This window comes from Tenrec ecaudatus, chromosome 18 (genome assembly GCF_050624435.1).
Source record: "Tenrec ecaudatus isolate mTenEca1 chromosome 18, mTenEca1.hap1, whole genome shotgun sequence".
Classification (NCBI taxonomy): Eukaryota; Metazoa; Chordata; class Mammalia; order Afrosoricida; family Tenrecidae; genus Tenrec; species Tenrec ecaudatus.
Window position 1 is genome coordinate 23,092,030 of NC_134547.1, and position 19,549 is coordinate 23,111,578.

The 19,549-nt window shown below is 39.4% G+C and overlaps 1 protein-coding gene across 5 annotated transcripts in view; it reads left to right on the forward strand.

The window, feature by feature from the left end:
* Positions 1 to 19,056, forward strand: part of ZNF30 (zinc finger protein 30) — a 154,442-nt gene extending 135,386 nt beyond the window's left edge. For 2 of the 5 annotated variants that reach the window (XM_075537135.1, XM_075537136.1), the window contains exons 2-5: positions 3,112 to 3,195; positions 4,687 to 4,813; positions 5,088 to 5,186; positions 12,021 to 19,056. In XM_075537135.1, the coding sequence (XP_075393250.1) occupies positions 3,187 to 3,195; positions 4,687 to 4,813; positions 5,088 to 5,186; positions 12,021 to 13,681 (1,896 nt within the window). In that variant the 5' untranslated portion in view covers positions 3,112 to 3,186 and the 3' untranslated portion in view covers positions 13,682 to 19,056. Of the gene's footprint in view, positions 1 to 3,111; positions 3,196 to 4,668; positions 4,814 to 5,087; positions 5,187 to 12,020 lie in introns of those variants that run through there. The other 3 variants (XM_075537134.1, XM_075537133.1, XM_075537138.1) reach the window with 3 other exon arrangements.
* The last annotated feature ends 493 nt before the right edge of the window (positions 19,057 to 19,549 follow it).

The window sequence follows — 19,549 nt, forward strand, 5'->3', positions numbered from 1 at the left end:
CTACTGCCTCCTTTTCAGAAAAAAATTATATATGTTATATATATGTCTTTTTCGGTGCCCCTTTGGCAATTAAAACCTTTGTGCTATAGCCCTTAATCCAAGATAAAATAAAGGTGTCTGTTCTTGCAGAACCCCTAGATTGTTGCGACACTCCCAGGAATGGTGTTGCCCACAAATGATTAGATGAGCCCTTAAAGGAGCTCATTACTCACTAGTGATATTCTGTCTTTTGTGAGCCATCTGTTATTTAGCTAAAAGATCCTCTCGTGAGGTGATTTCAGAGTAAGGTGTAAAAAGTATCTCAGGATGACAGTCTCAGAGTCATTTAGTCTCAATTGATTCAGTCCAAACGTATTAAGAATTGTCTTTCCTGCTCCCTTTCTATGGCCCTGAGGCTTCCCTGGGCCACACGGGTCTCATCTTTGGAAGGCTGGATATACCTCTTGTACTTTCAGGGTGTTCCAGGTTCTAATACTTGATATTTTGTCTGAAACTGACTTTTATTTGCATTATTGGTCAGAGGTATGTCTCTCCATATATAGGTCTGAATTGCCCCTTCCTACCTTCACTTGTGGTCATCTGTGTTCCAGTTATTCTTTTGGGGGTAGGAAATCTTACTTGTGCTATCTTGCTATTTCATTTGACATGGATTTTTTTCTTCCATTTCTCTGAGCCCAGGTCAGCTCATACCACAGAAATAAAAGTGAGGGGTGGGGGTGGGGTCTCATTGATATATTAAAAGCTAGATGGCAAAATCTGCTTTAAAGTAAGAAGAGAGTTCTAAAGCTTTATTTCTAACATTGAAAGTAGAAGTTGCCCAGTAATTACTGGATCTATTGCTATCTAGAAAAGGATTCCACCCAGCAGAATTTTTCTTTCTTTTTTTTAAAAAAAAAATCATTTTAGTGGAGGCTCATACAACTCTTAATCACAATCGATACTATACATCCATTATGTCAAGCACATTTGTACATTTGTTGCCAGCTTCATTCTCAAAACATTTTCTTTCTTCTTGAGCCCTTGGTATCAGATCCTCATTTTCCCCCTCCCTCCCTGCCCGCCCTCCCTCATGAACCCTTGATAAATTATAAATTGTTATTATTTTGTGATGTCTTACACTGTCCGATGTCTCCCTTCACCCACTTTTCTGTTGTCCGTCCCCCAGGGAGGGGGTTATATGTAGATCCTTGTGATCAGTTCCCCCTTTCTACCCCACCTTCCCCTTCCCCTCCAGGTATCACTACTCTCATTATTGGTCCTGAGGGATTTATCTGTCCTGGACTCCCTGTGTTTCCAGCTCTGATCTGTACCAGTGTACATCCTCTGGTCTAGCCAGATGTGTAAGGTAGAATTGGGATCATGATAGAGGAGGGAGGAAGCATTAAAGAACTAGAGGAAAGTTGTATGGTCTATTGTTGCTACACTGCACTCTGACTGGCTTGTCTCCTCCCCAAGACCCGACCCTTCTGTAAGGGGATGTCCAATTGCCTACAGATGGACTTTGGGGATTTACTCCACACACCCCCTCATTCACAATGATATGATTTTTTGTTCTTTGATGCCTGATACCTGATCCCTTTGACATCTCATGATCACACAAGCTGGTGTTCTTCTTCCATGTGGCCTTTGTTGTTTCTCAACTAGATGGCTGCTTGTTTACCTTCAAGCCTTTAAGACCCCAGGTGCTATATCTTTTGAAAGCCAGGCACCATCAACTTTCTTCATCACATTTGCTTATTGTGTTGGGAAGGTGAGCATCATAGAATGCCAGTTTAATAGAACAAAGTGTTCTTGCATTGAGGGAGTACTTGAATAGAGGTCCAATGTCCATCTGCTACCTTACTACTAAACTTGTAAATATATGCACATAAATCTATTTTCCCATCCTGATATATAAATATATTTACATATGTACATGCCTTTGTTTAGACCTTTATAAATTCCCTTTGCCTCCTAATTATTTCTTCTGTTTCCTTTTACTTTCCTCTTGTCCCACTAGCATGTCCAGCCATCATTTGGGTTTCAGTAATTCCTCTCGGTTACATTGCCCTTAATCAAGCCCTGCTAGACCTCTTACACCCTCCTCACCATCAATTTTGGATCACTTGTTGTCCCTTAACCCTGAGTTTAACACCCACTTGGTTTCCCCCGCCTCCCCCTCTCCCATGTCCCCCCAGATCCATCGGTCCCTTTGTTTTCTCCTCCTGATTGTTTATCCCGCCTATCTTATCTAGATAGACCTGCAGAGATAATAGTCCGTACATTCTTTAGACTCACACAACATGTGCAATGATGCCAAATGCAGGAAGATCACAGGCCAGTGGGTGCAGAGTTTTGTGGATCCAATGGCAATAGAAGCACCTCAGCACTGGTAGGGGTCTTCATGGTGGCTTCTTCAGCTCCAGGGCTCTAGTGTAGCTCCACGCGCCTTGTCTACAGGTATGTCTCACAGGGAGTGAGCCTTGTCAGTAGAGTCTCCAAGGGAGTGAGCAGGTGTCCCATTTCCAGTGAGCTATTTATCTCCTTAGTGCCTCCAAATAAGGTCATCAGGCTGCAACAGGCCACCCCTCCACCCCTTCACTCTTAAGTCTCAAATTGACAACAGATTATGTAACTTCCGCAAAGGGCAACCATTTGTACTGGCTCCCGTGCCACACTTTAAAATGATCCTTGTCCACATTGAGTTGTACCTAATGGCTTTTTTACCTAAAATTGAAGAGCCGTAGCCATAACATATTTTATTTTATTTTCATAGCATCTTTTAAATTAAACTCATTTTGGTTTATTTTTTAGTATGTGATTCATTAAAAGAGAAAAAAACCTTCAGTCTCCAAGTCAGAAACAGTGGAGAACTTTGAATCATCACTAAACATTTCTAAATCTAAAAAAAAATAAAGACGAAGTTGGGAAATAGAATGCCTTCTTTACCTTTCTTGATTCATTCATATGTTTTGGATAAATATATTAATAATTTTGTGGTATTTAATTTTTTTAATCCTCATAGAATGTAAATATAGGAGAAAAGAGAATGTAAGTAACGGTAGTTCTAAGTTGTTCAGTATGTTAATTTTGTGGTAAGTCTAATATCATAAATTCCTTTTCTTTCTCCAGCTCTGGTTTCTCAGGACTCAGCGTATCTTCAGAAGAGGAAACTATAAAATTGATTGGTTCTAACTCTTAAAAACCATGCCCTTTGTGAGTTGCCATTTCTTTTCTCCTTTCTGAAGTACATTTTATTTTAATGAACACCAGATTTATTTATTTTCACAATTTAATAGTTCAGTCACATCAAGAAGAATTGTACAGTCATTAAGACAATCAACATTTAGAACATTTTCTCCCCCTGGCCCATTGTTAAATAACTTTTAAAATTAGTTGTGTAATTGCCATCAGTTCGAGAGCATGCTTCCTCCTACATACATTGTTTGCTCCCCCAACTCTCTCACCCTCCCTGTTTCCCAGGCCCCCACCCTACTTCCCCTAGAATGCCTTGCATCAGTTCTCATCTGTGCCGCTGCTCCTTCTGTGCTTTGCAAGCTGAAAACCTCAAGACAAACAGTGAAAAACAGAAAAAAATTAAGTGGTAAGGGTAAAATAATACAGAGATACAAATACAAGTAATGGGTAAGGAAGAAAAGATCACTGAATTTTAAAAGGCCAGGGAAGAAATTTTTGTCATGGAACAAGCAAGAAGAATATTTGCACATAGGATGATCTCGTGGGGATCTGCCAGCAGCTTAATCAGGTAGAGACTCTGCAGATGGGTTTTGGGCGCCCACTCTCCATCGCCTGATACAAATGGAGTGTTCACAATTTAGGCTCTGATAATTGTCCGGATTTATTGATTATAGGATTTCTGGATTGCTTAACCCCATAACAAAGCTGCTCCCAAATTTATCCTATTCCAGCTAATGATAGTATCAAAGCGATCCATTCACATCTAAATGTCTTTTTTTAATTATTATTTTATTGGGGGCTCGTACAACTCATCAAAATCCATACATACACCCACTGTGTCAAGCACATTTGTTGCCACCATCATCAAAACATCATCATCAAAACATTTGCTTTCTACTTGAGCCTTTGTAATCAGCTCCTCATTTTTTCCCTCCCTCCCTCATGAATCCTTAATAATTTGTCAATTATTTTTCATATCATACATCGATTGCTGTCTCCCCTTACCCACTTTTCTGTTGTTCTTCCCCCTGGGAGGGGCAGAGTTATACGTCAGTCACTGTGACCTCCCCTCACCTTCCCCTACCCTCCTGGTCCTGGTATCGTTACTCTCTTTATTAGTCTAAATGCCTTTTTAAACTCCTCCTCTATATGTCAGACTTAATGATTCTGAGTGTTCCAAAAAAGCCCTAAAATCTTGATTCTTCTTTATAGTTCAGGGTTTAATAATTATTTATCTTCTTCATTAGAGGAAGAAGAGAAAGGAAGAACTCATACTTGAGAATTTAATTCTTTGATATTTTAATGTGCTTTGTGATTTAATCAATACATATTTAAATGGAAAACTGCTCATATGACAATTTCTCTGTATTATTACTTAGGCCACTCTAAATATGGAATTGTGTCACTTTCTTCAGTAACCCCCTTCACCCTTTTTCCATTCATCTTTTTTCTTTTCACCTCAAACTCATGACCATATTTTCACAATAATGAATGGATTATTTGTTTCAGTGTTTGATGACTTTCAGGGATGTGGCCATAGACTTTTCTCCGGAGGAATGGGAATACCTTGACCCTGCTCAGAGGGAATTATATAGAGATGTGATGTCAGAGAACTATAACAACTTACTTTCACTGGGTAAGGACACTACACAATATTCTGAATCTGACCTCCATTATCTCTGTCTCCTTCATTACAAATTTCTGATCTGTGTTCCATAAAGAAAGGGTTATGTTTTGTAGAGATAGAAATGGACAACTCCTCTGTGTAGGCTACTGTTTCTCTTCAGAGAGGAATATTTTCCTCTGTCATATTTACCAAGGCCTCTCTTCTCTGATGTACTGTACCAATATACTGGATATGAATATGGTATTTTCATAGCTTGACTATGTTCCATCTCTCTTCTTTTAAGCTGGATGTCCAATCCCTACATCAGATATATGTTTGTTATTGAAGCAAGGCAAGGATCCCAAGATGGTGGTGATAGCCTTGACCAGAAGACAAATTTCAGGTGAATAAGGGCTGGCCTCTCAGGGGCAGAAGCTGCTACTGGTAATAACACAAGTGATCTATGAGGTGGTACTTTTAAGCTGTTTATGTCAAGTTCCCCTCAAAGGCCTTTGTAAAGAAGGCCTGACACCTAAGCCAATCACAAAAGCTATAAAACCCAAGCTTCCCAAACCCTCTCTCAGCTCCCACTAACCACTTTTCTTGTCTTGTACAATCCACTTTTATTTCAATGATGGGACTAATCTTTGATCCCTTCAAGAGAGAAACTGCTCTTTAAATTGAGTTCCCCCACCCAAATTGCTCTTTTTTGCCTTTGAACAGGGATATGTAGCACCAGCTAGCAAATGTCAAAACCTGACTGTGTTCTGATGTAGGATGGTCACGGGTTAATTAGAGGAAGGTAGCAGTTGAATTGCAACATCAATAAAGGTTAGCTGTGGAAAAAATCAAGGGAAGAGAAATAGAAAAACCCAGAGGAAAGACTTAATTTTGTTTGCGAGTCAGAAAGGAGTTGAGTGTGATAAGAGTGTAATATTGTGCAATTTCTGAAGTGTAAGTAGGAGGTGGAGATCCTATAATTTAAGGTATTGATCAATCAGGCAACTGATTATTTGAATGTGAAATTTAGAAATAAAAACACTACCAATCATAACCACCCACTGCCATTGAGTCAATTCTAACTCATAGTGGTCCTATAGGCAGAGTCGAGCTGACCTTCTGGATTTCTAAGGCTGTCAATCTTTCCTAGATCAGAAAGCCTCATTTTTCTCCTGAGGAGCAGCTGGTGGATTCAAACTACTGACCTTTTGATTAGTAGCCTAAGTTGTAACCCCCTGCAACACCAGTACTCCTAGAAAATTTTACTAAAGTATTAGTGATCATAAAATATAACCTGAGGAATAAAAACAGTGATGGAGATAGTGTGTAGAATTTTTCATGACCAACAACGTACTGCAAATACCTTAAATCAATAATGCAAACAACTATATATACTTCACGAGTTTGAATACATAGGGATCAAATTACATAGGTGGATAGTTGGAGAACCTAAATATCCTCAGTCAGAACAAAGCTAGGGACCAACTGTGGAGCAGACCATCAATTGATCATATACAATGTCAAGTAGAAGCATGACGAAAATGAAAATAAGTCCATGAGAGCCAGTATACCACCTAGAGCATATCCCATCATTTTAGAGACTAGTTCAAGACTAGATATGACACATTGAACATTAATGAGCTACCACCAGTTGGGTTGTGGAAAGATAACAAGGATGTCAGACATGAAGGAAGCAAAAAGTCATTTGAAAGAACAAAAAGGGAAAAAAAACAAAATTGAATTTCAGAAGAGGCTCTGAAACGTGCTCTAGAACAGGTACTCTAAAGTGAATGGGAGAAAAGGTGAATAAAAGGTGAGCAGAAGATTTCAAAGAGGTTTGAGGAAACCTAGAAAACAAAAGGGAAGAATACTCTTGGCATTCCTCAAGGTGAAAAAGCTAAAGAAAAACTCAGACCTCAATAGCTAGTATTGAAGGATTCTATGGGCAAAAATTGAAGTACACAAGAATTATCAAAAGAAGAGGGATACACGGAGTCACTATTCCAAAAAGGATGGATCATAGTTTAACCATTTCAGCAAGTAACACATCAAAAACCAATGATATTGGTTTTGTGTTAGTCTGGGTAGACTAGAGAGACAAATTCATAGAGGCTCATGTGAATAAGAAAGAGGTTTATAAAAAAATTTTTTTAAGGAAGAGGTTTATTATATGCAAGAAAAGTTGAATATTGAGAAAATAGCCCAGTCCAGATCAGGTCCATAAGTCTGATATTAGTCTATATGTCGGACACCAATCTATAAAGTCCTCTTCAGACTCACGAAACACGTGCAATGATGCCAAATGCAGGAAGATCACCGGCCAGTAGGTGGGAAGTTTTGTAGATCCAGTGGCATTGTGAGCATCTCAGCACTAGCAGGGGTCTCCATGTAGCTTCTCCAGGTCCAGGGTTCTGGCTGCATCAGGGTAGGTCCATGTGACTTCTCAGGGATGTTTCACAGGGAGTCAACCTTGCCAGTAGTCTCCGAGGAAGTGAGCCAAGAGAGTGTCTCCTGCCTCCAAGGAGGAAAAAAAAAAGTTCCCAGAATTTTCAGAAGGCCATGCCAACACAAAGATCTCATTGGCTGTCTCTGGATTGACAGGCTAGACTTCACCACTACGCTCTTAAACCTCAAATTGACACCAGATTATGTAACTACCACACCACACTGAAGGTATTGCAAAAAGCCAGGCTCCAGCAATTGCTGGAATACAAATAATATAAATAGAAATGTTTCAACAACCTTTTAGTGTTCGTCTGTGCTACAAAATTTGGAAGACAGCTATCTTGCCAACTGGCTGGAAGAGATACAACTTTGTGCCCATTCGAAAGAAAATATCCAACAGGAAATATCAAACAATGTTAATTTCACACATGAGTAAAATTTTGCTAAAGGCAATTCAAAAATTGTTGTAGAAGCATATTAGCAGTGAAATGCCAGAAATGTAAACTGGATTCAGAAGAGGAGGTAGAATGATAGATACCATTGTTGATGTTAGAGGGATCTTGGCTGAAAGTAGAAATTGCCAGAAAGGTGTTTACATGTGGGTTTTTATTTTTGTATTTGACTATTCTAAAGATTTTTTTATTGTAGGGGATATAACAAGTTATGGATAGCATAGTGAAGAATCAATTCCCAAACCTATAATTTTTATAATACCAAACCTATATATAGTTGCTGTAAAAGAAAAAGTGTATATTGTGCGGTTTAAAATAAGCAAAGGTATGCATAAAGAGTGTATTCTTTATAATCACCATACTTAGTCAATCGTAACGCTGAGTAAATAATCTAAGAAGGTAGACCATATGAAGAATTTTAAGTTAGGGTTGGCCAAGGACTCATTAACTCAATATGCAGATGACACAATCTTGCTTAATGAAAGTGAAGAGGATTTGTAGCAATTACTGATGAAGATCAAAGACTACAGTGATAATATGAATTACCCTTGACATGAACATAAAGCAAAAATCTTCACAACTGGGCAGTTAAAGCTGAGTTTTCTGGAGAAACAAGACCCACTCATGTATGTATAAGAAATATCAAGGAATTTATATTAAGGAAGCAGCCCAACTCATATCAAATCCATGGGTCAGATGCTAGAGTCACGCAGCTGCCAACCAGTGTAGCGGGCAGGTGAACGAGAAGCAGAGACAACAGGCATGGTTGTAGAGGTGCATGAATCCAAGGTTAGCAAGAACATAGCAGAGCACTACCGCAGCCAGAGTTCGCAGGTCTTAGAAGCAGCCAACCCCAGAGCCAGATACATAGTTCAGGCAAGCCAGGAAGGTGAAGCGGGACAAGCAAGAAAAGCCAGTTCTCCTCAGTGCCTCTTATAAAAAGGCCACAACCTCAAGGAGGCTTCATGAGGCTATGGCCTGACTGATGGTTGGACTCCACCCCTGTCTTAACATAGCTACTACAGGTTGACATAAATCCTAACCATCACATGGACCAATAATTAATAAGATAAATAGGGAGGGGAAGTGATGCTTTCGAATTATGGTATTGGCAAATATTGAAGATACCACAACTGCCAGAATCTAACAACACTGAGCAAGATAGTTAAGTGCTCAAGGCTGACCTTTTGTCGTATTGAATCTAAACTGGTTTGTTTTTTAAAGATTTCAGTGGATATTTTTGGTATAAGGTTTGAAGAAAATCTCAAGGCAATCATTTCAGGGATTATTCTCCCTTCCGTGGATCCAGAATGTCTGTATTCCATGAGAATTTGAAATTTGTTGTACATTTTACCCTTCTTAACCAGAATCTTTGATCCAAATGCTCAATAATGGTAGTCAGGCACAATCCAGTACTGGTCTCATGGCAAAGCAGGTAGTTGTTCCTAGAAGCAATTAGCCATGTGTGTTATTCTGGGTGCTTCAGAGAAACAAATCCACAGAAATGCATGTATAAGAGAAAGTTTTATATGAAGATTAACTGTGAGTCAAAAAAAAAAAAAATCCCAATCGAGTACTGCCCAAGCCCACAAGTCCACCCCTTGCCAATCTGGCACCTGTACATAAATCTGTAGCTCCACAGTTGCAATTAGTAACACCTGTACCGTAACCCTATAATCCTGTGAATTTTTTCCCCACCTATAAAAGCTTGTAAGCCAACCACTTCGTGCCTTTATCTCCCCCAGTTTTGGGCATCCAATATATATACTGCCCACTTACATCAACCCAGTTCTCAGAGAAGACAATCATATTTTTAGACATGAGTCTTCATTCCAGTTGGAACCTTGTGAAGTCTGCAAATCCAGACAGGCCATCCATAAAGTCAGTAACAATATGCACCAGTTCACAGGCTCAAAAATGTCCGGCTGGTCGGGTTCTGGTCAACTCAATATGGGCTGCCTCACTCAGCCTCCACAGGGTGCCCATTGGTCGCCTTGCCTTTAGACCATCGGTTCTCACCAATACTCAACAAGCCTAGCCCCCTCATGCTAGGTCATGAACCTCAGACCAGTCAACCTGCTCTCATCTTTTCCTGTAAACCAAGTCCACAGGTGTCAGGGGCCAAACTCAACCCATCTCTTTATTGCTGCATTTCTCCCACTTCCACTCAACAAGTAGACCCAGGTGATCACCTAGCAAACATTTCCGCCTGCTACTATGCTCCCTTAACATTCAGTTCCAGAGAGGAGTTTTCTTCATGGTTCCAGATTTTTTCCAGCTTCTGACAAAGACTCCTGAGTACTCCAAAGCACTGAGTGGGGCATACCTTTCTTTGCAAGTTTGGCCTAAACCCATTTAAAGATCAAATTTTAAAGGTTCAAAGCAGTGGGCTTACAAGCTTTCTATTTTCACAGTTCCCATATTTTCCCAGAAAACAACTGAGTAAATAGTGTGGATTTATCTGACCTATGGCTAGACAAGAAAAACTACCACGAGGGAGAGGTCAAACAAACGTCTACTCCCTATCATATGATTTGTTTCTCCAGTACCCAACTCCCAAGGTACCATAATGTATTGGTCTGGGTACTTCAGAGAAACAAATCACAGAAAGTCATGTTTAAGAGAAAGTTTTATATGAAGGTTAAGTGCACCTCAAGAAAACATCCCAACCCAGTGCTACCCAAGCCCACAAGTCCAACATTAACCCATATGGCCAACACCAATCCAGAAAGTCCATCTCACAAAACAGACACAACGATGCCAACTGCAGGAGAAAAGCCGAGTCAGTGAGTGTGTAAACATCTTAGTACTGGCAGGGATCTCCACACGGCTGCTCCAGCATCCAGGGATGCATCTGGGTAGGGCCATGTAGCTTCTCCTTGGGGATGTCTTTCAGGAAGTCAGCCTTGCAAGCTGAAGCAGGGAACTGGCTAAGGTAACTGTACCCTGGTCCGACCATCAGAAAGCAAGAGACCTGAGAACTAGAAAGGCGAGGCTCGCCGAGCCATTTATCCCTCCGCCCTTCAATGAACCCCACATGTGTTTATTGGCCAGGTTGGCACAATAAACTAACTCACCATGAATATTATATCCTCCTATTCCTTACCCTCTTTCTTGACCTGTTGTCTGCAGTGAACAGAAACCATCTATGCCTTTGATGGCCACTTGCAAGCTTTCTTAAAACCTTAGGCACTATGCAGTAAACTCAGAGTAGAATCACTAAACATATTTTGATGCCAGTCAACTAGGATATCCCATGAATGGTTTAGCTGTACATTTATATTTTTCAAAATGACAACTGTTGTGTCAACAAAGTACAAGTTACAGCTTTAGATACTAGAGATAAAGATGTAAATGAAGCAAGTGCAAAGCCCTTGTTTGATGAAGTTGACTTTTAGTTGACAATAGGACGTTCTCATAATGTGGCATTTGAACAGAAAACTAAATGAAATGAGGGAACAAGCCATGCAGATATTTCGAGGGAAAACATTTCAAAAAAGAAAGAACTGATTGTTATAAGAACTGTAAGAACCACCAATAAAAGGATTTACATTTTTTAAAGATATGTTTTAAAAAAGGAACTACATATTTGAACAGTACAGAGATGATTGTGACTAGAACACAATGAGTAAGTAAAAGATGTCAGAGAAGTGGCTGAGACAAGATCATGTAGGTTTTTATGGACCCTACTAAGAATTCTGGATTTTATTCTGAAATGGTAAACTCTTAGATTTTTGACAAGGGGATAATATGATATAAACTATACTTTTTTAATATCATTTTATTGGGGCCCATACAACTCTTATCACAATCCATACATATATCAATTGAGTAAAGCACCCTTATACATTCGTTGCCCTCATCATTCTCAAAATTTGCCTTCTGCTTGGGTTCCTGGAATCAGCTCATTTTCTTTTTGTCCCTTCCCCTCCCTCCCCGTTCCCCCCTTCCTCATGAACCCTTAATCTTAAATTTATAAATTATTATTTTATCTTACCCTACACTGCCCTGCATCTCCCTTCACCCTGCCTCTGACTGCTGTGTGAAGAGTAGATTGTAGGAGGAAGGATAAAAGAAGGCAGACCAGTTCTGAGGCTAATGCCGTGAGATATGAGTAGGTTGGCCTTGGTCAGTAGTAGTGAAAGTGGTTTGCTCTTGAGTCTCATCCACTCCAAAGTTTGAGAACCACTGATGTATTTTCCTAATTATTTTTCTCCTTGGAAGCTCTTCTCATTTTTACTCTCATTGTGCTTTATTTTTTCATTCAGTTTGCACAAAATACTTTAGAGCTATTTAAACCATTCTATTTGTATGTGAATTGTTTTCTTGTGACCTTACAGACTTGGAACCCAGCTGTGGAAACAAGAGGTCATCTCCAGAAAAGAGTGCTTGTAAAGTGGAACCACTCCAGTGGGAAATAGTGGAAAACCCTCTGTGCCGGAGCCTTGAGTGCAGGCATGCTGGAGACATCATGGAGTACAAAGGACAGTTTGAGAGTCAGCAGAAAAATCAGGGCACACTTCTCAGGCATGTGAAAACCTGTGACCAACAGACTATTGCAAGTCATTCCATATCCCCTACCCTCCATCAGACATTGCCTACAAAGGAAAAAATGTACAAATGTAAGGACTGTAAAAGAGCCTTCAGCTACCTCTCATGCCTTATTCAGCATGAGCAAACCCATAATAGAGAAAAGCATTCTGAAGTCAAGAAATATAGTCAGCATCAGAGTACTCAAGCTTGTGAGAAACCATATGAGTGTATGGAATGTGGAAAGGCCTTCGGACGTAGTTCTATTCTGATTCAACATCAGAAAATTCATACTAATGAAAAGCCCTACCAATGTAAAGTGTGTGGCAAAGCCTTTATTCGTGGTTCACAGCTCACTGAACACCACAGAGTGCATACAGGAGAGAAGCCTTATGAATGTAAGCAATGTGGAAAAGCTTTCAGCTATAGTTCACAATATACTGTCCATCAAAGAATTCATAATGGTGACAAACCCCATGAATGTAAAGAATGTGGGAAGGCTTTTCTTTTTAGCTCACACCTCACTTACCATCAGAGAATTCACAGTGGTGAGAAACCATATGAGTGTAAGGAATGTGGGAAAGCCTTTATTATTGGTTCACATCTGACTTATCATCAGAGAGTTCATACTGGTGAAAAACCTTATAGATGTAAAGAATGTGGGAAAGCTTTTTTAAGTTCTTCCCAACTTAATGGGCATGTGAGAATTCACACAGGTGAGAAACCTTATGAATGTAAAGAATGTGGTAAGACCTTTATTTGTGGCTCAAAGCTGACTTACCACCTGAGAGTTCATACAGGGGAGAAGCCCTATACATGCAAAGAGTGTGGGAAAGCCTTCATTTGTAATGCTAACCTCACTCAGCATCAGAGCACCCATACTAAAGAAAGACCCTACAAATGCACAGAATGTGGGAAAGCCTTTTATTTCTGTAAACAGCTTGGTGAGCACCTGAGAATTCATACAGGTGAGAAACCTTTTAAATGTAAGGAATGTGGAAAGACCTTTTCCTGTGCAGCCTATCTCACTCAGCATCTGAAAATTCATGGTGAGAAGCAGTATGAATGTAAGGTATGTGGAAAGACCTTTATTTGTTTGGCACAGCTTAATTGTCACCAGAGGATCCATACGGGTGAAAAGCCCTACAAGTGTGAGGAATGTGACAAGGCCTTTATTTATAGCTCACAGCTTAGGGAACATCAGAGAACTCACAGAGGTGAAAAGCCTTATGTGTGTAAGCTGTGTGGGAGGGCCTTTATTCGTGGTTCACACCTTACAGTGCATCTGAGAATTCATACTGGGGAGAAGCCTTATGAATGTAAGGAATGTGGGAAGGCTTTTCCCCGTGGATCAGAGCTTACCACTCATCGAAGAATCCATACTGGTGAGAAACCCTTTGCATGTTTAAAATGTGGTAAAGACTTTATACGTCGTTCACAACTTACTCAACATCTTAGGGTTCATAATTAAAGCCACGGAATGTGATTTGCTCTAAGAAAGGCCTTACCCCTGTCTTCCGTTGCTCTGGTAGTATATTAGAGTTCCCATATAGTGATTGTAATGAATGTAGGATATCCTGTAGTTTGGCTCAGAATTAACTCATTTTTAGAAAGCCTGGTACCTCTTGACTGCTAACTGAAAGGTCAGCAGTTCAAAACTACCAGCTAGTCTTCAGAAGAAAGGTGTAACAGTCTATACATGCATCCATAAAGATTTATAGCATTGGAAACCTAATAGGCTGGTTCTCTACTTATAAGGCATTCATAATACCTTTATCAAGTGACACTTGCATATTAACTTTCATAGACAATAGCCCAAGATAGTCATTTCCAAAATATGTTCAAGAAATAATCATCTCCGTCGTACAATTGGAGAGAATTTTCTCTCACTACTTGTGAGGCTGGCACATAACCAGGTTTCATTATTGCCATAACCAAATTCACTTGCTGCTAGCTACCTTTGACTGAGTTCTGACCCATAGCAACCCTGTATACAACAGAAGGAAACATGCCTGGTCCTGTCCCGTCCCGTCCCCACAGTTGTTCTTGTGCTTGAGCCCATCGTCGCAGCCACTGGGTCCCTCCATCTCATTGAGGCCCTTCCTTTTTTCAAGACCCCTTTACTTTACTAAACTTGATGTCTTTTTCCAGGGATAGGTCTCTCCTGACAGCATAGCCAAAATATGTAAGACCAAGTCTCACCATTCCTGCCTCTAAGGAGCACTCTGGCCATACTTCTTCCATCGGACTTGTTTTTTTGACAGTCCATGGTACCCTTGATATTCTCTAACTCATCCATTCTTCTTTGGTCTTCCTGTTTTAGTGTCCAACTTTCACATGCACAAGGCAATTGAAAATACCGTGGCTTGGGTCAGACCCCCTTTAGTCCTCAATGTAACCTCCTTGCTTTGCAACACTCTAAAGAGACCTTATGCAGCAGATTAACCCAATACAATGCTTTGTTCTCTTAGCTGCTTCTTCATGAGTCTTGATTGTAGATCCAAATAATATTAAGTCCTTGGGATCTTCAATATTTTCTCCATTTAAACCATGCAGTATGCCCTTGTTCTGTCACATAACTGCCTCTTAATCCATGTACAATTTTTACATAAGCAAAGTGAACTTGCTGCCATCAAGTCAATGCTGACTCATAGCAACCCTCTGTGGGTTTCCAGGACTGTAAATTGTTTACAGGAGTAGAAAACCCAGTCCTTCTCTCGTCGAGCTGCTGGTGGTTTCAAATAGCTGACCATTTGGATAGCAGCATAACACATAACCACTACCACTACACCATCAGGGCTCTGGAATTCCCATTCTTCTCAAGGTTATCCGTAATTTATTATTATCCATACAGTCCCTTGTCATAGTTGATAAAACACAAGTGTCTTTCTGGTATTTTCTATGTATACAGCCCAAGATCTGTCTGACATCAGCAGTTGTATCTCGTTTTACGTCCTCTACTGAATTGGCCTGAACTTCTAGTAGCTCCATGTTAATGTACTGCTGCAACCATTGTTGGATGATCATCAGCAAAATTTCACTTGCATGGGATATCAGTGATATTGTTCTAAAATTTGAACATTCTGTTGGGCCACTTTTCTTTGAAATAAGTACAAATATGGATCTCTTAAATCAGTTGGCTGAGTAGCTGTCTTTTCTTGCCTTTTTTGTTTTTTCAACTCATAGGGACCCTACTAGGGACTCCCAGGGATTTTTCTTTTTAATAATTTTATTGGGGGCTCGAAAATTCTTATCACAATCCATACATACATCCATTGTGTCAAGAACCTATACACATTTGTTGCCATCATCATTCTCAAAACATATGCCTTCTACTTGAGCCCTTAATATCTGCTGCTCATTTTCCCCCTCCCTCCCCACTCCCCCCACCTCATGAATCCTTCATCATTCATAAATTACTATTTTGTCATATGTTACACTGTCTGACGTCTCCCCTCGCCTTCTCTGCTGTCCATCCTCCAGGGAGGAGGCTATACATAGATTCTTATAATCAGTTCTCCCTTTCTATCCCGCATTCTCTACACCCTCCAGACATCGCCACTCACCACTGGCCCTGAAGGAGTCATCTGTCCTGGATTCCCTCTGTTTCCAGTTGCTTTGTGTAACTATGTACATTCTCTGGTCTAGCCAGATTTGTAAGGTAGAATTGGGATCATGATAGTGGGGGTGGGGGGAGGAAGCATTTAAGAACTAAGAGGACAGTTGCATGTTTCATCGTTACTACCCTGCAGCCTGACTGGCTCATCTCCTCCCCACAACCCTTCAGTAAGGGGGTGTCCGGTTGGCTACCAATGGGCTTTGAGTCTCCACTCTGCACTCACCCACATTTACAATGATAAGATATTTTGTTCCTTGTTGCTTGATATCTGATCCCTTCGACAACTCATGGTCACACAGGCTGGTGTGTTTCTTCCATGTGGGTAAGTAGCTATTGAAACATTTCAATCCGTATTCCATCAATTCCCGGAGCCTTGTTTTTGGCTGATCCCTTCAATGCAGCTTGAACTTCTTAATACCATTGGTTCTTATTCATAGGCTATCTCCTGAAATGGGGGAATCTCGACTAGTTATTTTTGGTACAGTGACTCTATGTATTGTTTCTATCTTCTTTTGATGCGTCCTGCATCATTCAATATTTTGCCCAAAGAAACTTTCAGTATTACAACTCAAGGCTTGAATTTTTTTTCTTGAGTTCTTTCAATTAAAGATATGCTGAGCATGTTGTTTTTTGGTTTTCTAATTCTAAGGCTGTGTACATTTAATTAAAATGTTTTACTTTGTTCATCTCTTTAACTTTGTTTCTTCCATAATTTCCATCATTCCTTTGATTAAGAGCAAGTTTCAGAGTCTCTTCTGACATCCAGTTTGCTATTTTCTTAATGGCTTTTTGTTTTACCTCATGAATGATTCTTAATGTCATCACACAGCTCATCAGGTCTTCTGTCATTAGTATGCAGTTCATCAAATCTGTCCTCAAGATGCCCTCAAAGTTCAGACAGGATATATTCAAGGGCATATTTTGGTACGTGTGGATTTGTTTTAATCTTCAGCTTCAACCTGAAATTACATAGGAGCAGGTGATGATTTATGTACCTGTAACAAGCCAAATAAAAAGAATGTGATAAGACCATCTATAAAAAAATTAACTGATTAATCCCTTCTTTTTCCATTTATAATACTTGATGATTATGAATCTTTTGTTTCATAGTACTTACTACTATCTTTAGGTTGTATATGTACTTTGAAATATAGTTTTTAACTAAAAGGAATAACTAGAAATTTGAGACATTTTGGTATCTAATTAAATTGGGGGAGGTGATTATAAACACCAAGGAAAAGGCAGGTTTCTGATCTGAGATCAACTAATCTTCTAATCAGGTGTCACAAGCAAGGAGGTGGTGTGCCTGCCTAGTGCTCATGAACAATATATGAACTTCTAAAAACCATTTGACAAGGGAGACCTCATCTCAGTTGGGGCCAGTTTCTCATGTTGGGAGAGAGAAGATCGATCAGTTTTTGTCATATAATAATTGTTCTGCAGTCACCTCAAATCAACAGATACTCCTACAAGGGTGCTTAATGAACCGTAATTGAAATTGAAGTCAAGAGGTGAGGGCTGGGGCCATGTCTGCCTCAGAGAAAGTGATTTCAGGTCTGTTGGTAGATAAACCAGGAGTGGCAACCTGACACTGGGAAAAATGCACTTGTGTAGAGCTCTAAGGGGAGGACACACCTGGTAGTGTTTTCCCAATTGGACACTTTTGGTCTAATTTCTGTCCACGCCTTGGTAACCCAGGCCCCATGCTTTGGACACTGAGACTTCAGACTTTGCCATTTTCAGGTACACATATATATATCATAGACCATACTGAAAGGGTCTGATCTGGAAACCTCACAAAGCAAACTGGACTTTACCTTTAGCACGCTGTAGCAGATGAAATCCTCCCTTAGACTTAATGCTGAAACACCCTAGTGTGAGAAGAAGCAGATGACTATTTTCTTAAGGTTATAGATTTGGAGATCTATCCAGATCTCTTGCTTTGAGAGTGCCCCAAAAATGGCAACTGAAGACTTCCATTTATTTGCTATTTTCAGATGTTCTCTGCATTATTGTGACATGTCTTAGTCCAGCAGTAACAGTTTTGCCTTTGTGAACAGCATTAAGTTTTTAAAGTCAACAATCCATGTCTTTTTGGCCTAAAAAAGTTGCCCAGTAGGGTCGCCTTGAGTCAGAAATGACTCAATATTATACATGTATACTTCTTTTCTCAACAATGTTTTAAATTCTATACCATTTAAATTAACGATACTATCAGTAGAATTACCATATGCCCATTGGGATGATTTATAATGTTACCCAATAAAATGATAATGATAACTCAAAGTGAAGCAGGGACATATAAAGACCATAATTGTAGAAATGGATTTTGGGCTCTCAATTATACCCCTAATCTAAGAAAAAATTAGTTCTTAAGGTCTTTCTCTACTCTACACTTGCTCTTAAAGTAAATATCACTGAAGATAAGGTGCTATAGCAAGGTGTGTGAAGAAATCAGATGGTTCTTGGCTATCAAAAAAGAGTGTCTGGGATATTAAAGGCTTATCTTCAAAAAGCAGCCATCTAAATGACCTGTCTTCAAAGTCAAGCCAGTGTGATCCAAGGATTGTAAATTATAAAATCTAAGACTGGAGTGGAAAATGGTATCAGAACTTAAATTCTGAGCACCTGGTTTGCAGAAGGCTATGGATGGCAGTGAATCCCCAAAATCCATTTGTAGCCCCCAAATCCATATGGATCAAGCCTTCTATTAATCCCCTCTGACCACAGAATAGGATGCCTTGCTATAAGACAAACTACATTGGAAAGTGGATTATTACAGATGAGTTAGTTTAAAATTTAATACTTTATTTGATTCTCCCTCTCCACCCATTTTACATTTGTTCTAGTTTTTAATGTTTTCTGCTTTCTTTTTGACTGAGCATCTTTGTTTTATTTTGTTATTCTTAGCATTGGGATTTTTGTGTTTTTTCATTTTGTACTTCTGTATATGAAATAGGATAGGTCAGTATATAAAGACTGAATTAATAGTTTCTTGCAGGTATGACAGGGAGGTTGGGGGGAAATGATTAGCTAATAACAATGAGTAAAAGAAAGAATAAAATGGTCTAAAATTGTGATGATTGCACCTTTTGATAAAATTGAACTATTGAATTTGTAATGTGAATTATATGTCAAGATAACTTTTAAATTAAATTCGGAATGTGAATATGATGTCTTTACACTATAAAGGGAAAATCCCTTTATTTGAATTTTCAATATTATTTCTGCTCATTTAATTCAGTTTAATAAAGTTTTTGTTGCTGCTTTTGTTTTAAGGTAATTTTAAAAGAAACCTTTGATAGAAATGACCAAAGTCAATAGGACACATAAGCAGTGCTCAGAAGACAATATATAGATATAAATTCACACATCAAGAAAGGAGAAAGACTCAAAATTGTCACCTTAACACATCTCCCACACTTAATAAAAGAACAGGAGGGAGGAGTGGGGGGAGGGCAGCTACAAGGAAGTAATATTCAAGCACAAATAAATGAAATAGAAAAACATTGGGAATAACAAGACTGCAAGTTTCCTTGAAAGGATTAATGAAATTGCAAACCAATGCCAAGTTTAACAAAGGAAAACAAGGAGAAGGTAAAAATAAATGAAATAGGAATGTCATAACAGAAACAACTGGAATATAAGAATCACTATACTATAAAGAACAACTCATTTGAAACCTAGAAAAAATGCACACATTTCTGGAAGCCCAGTTCC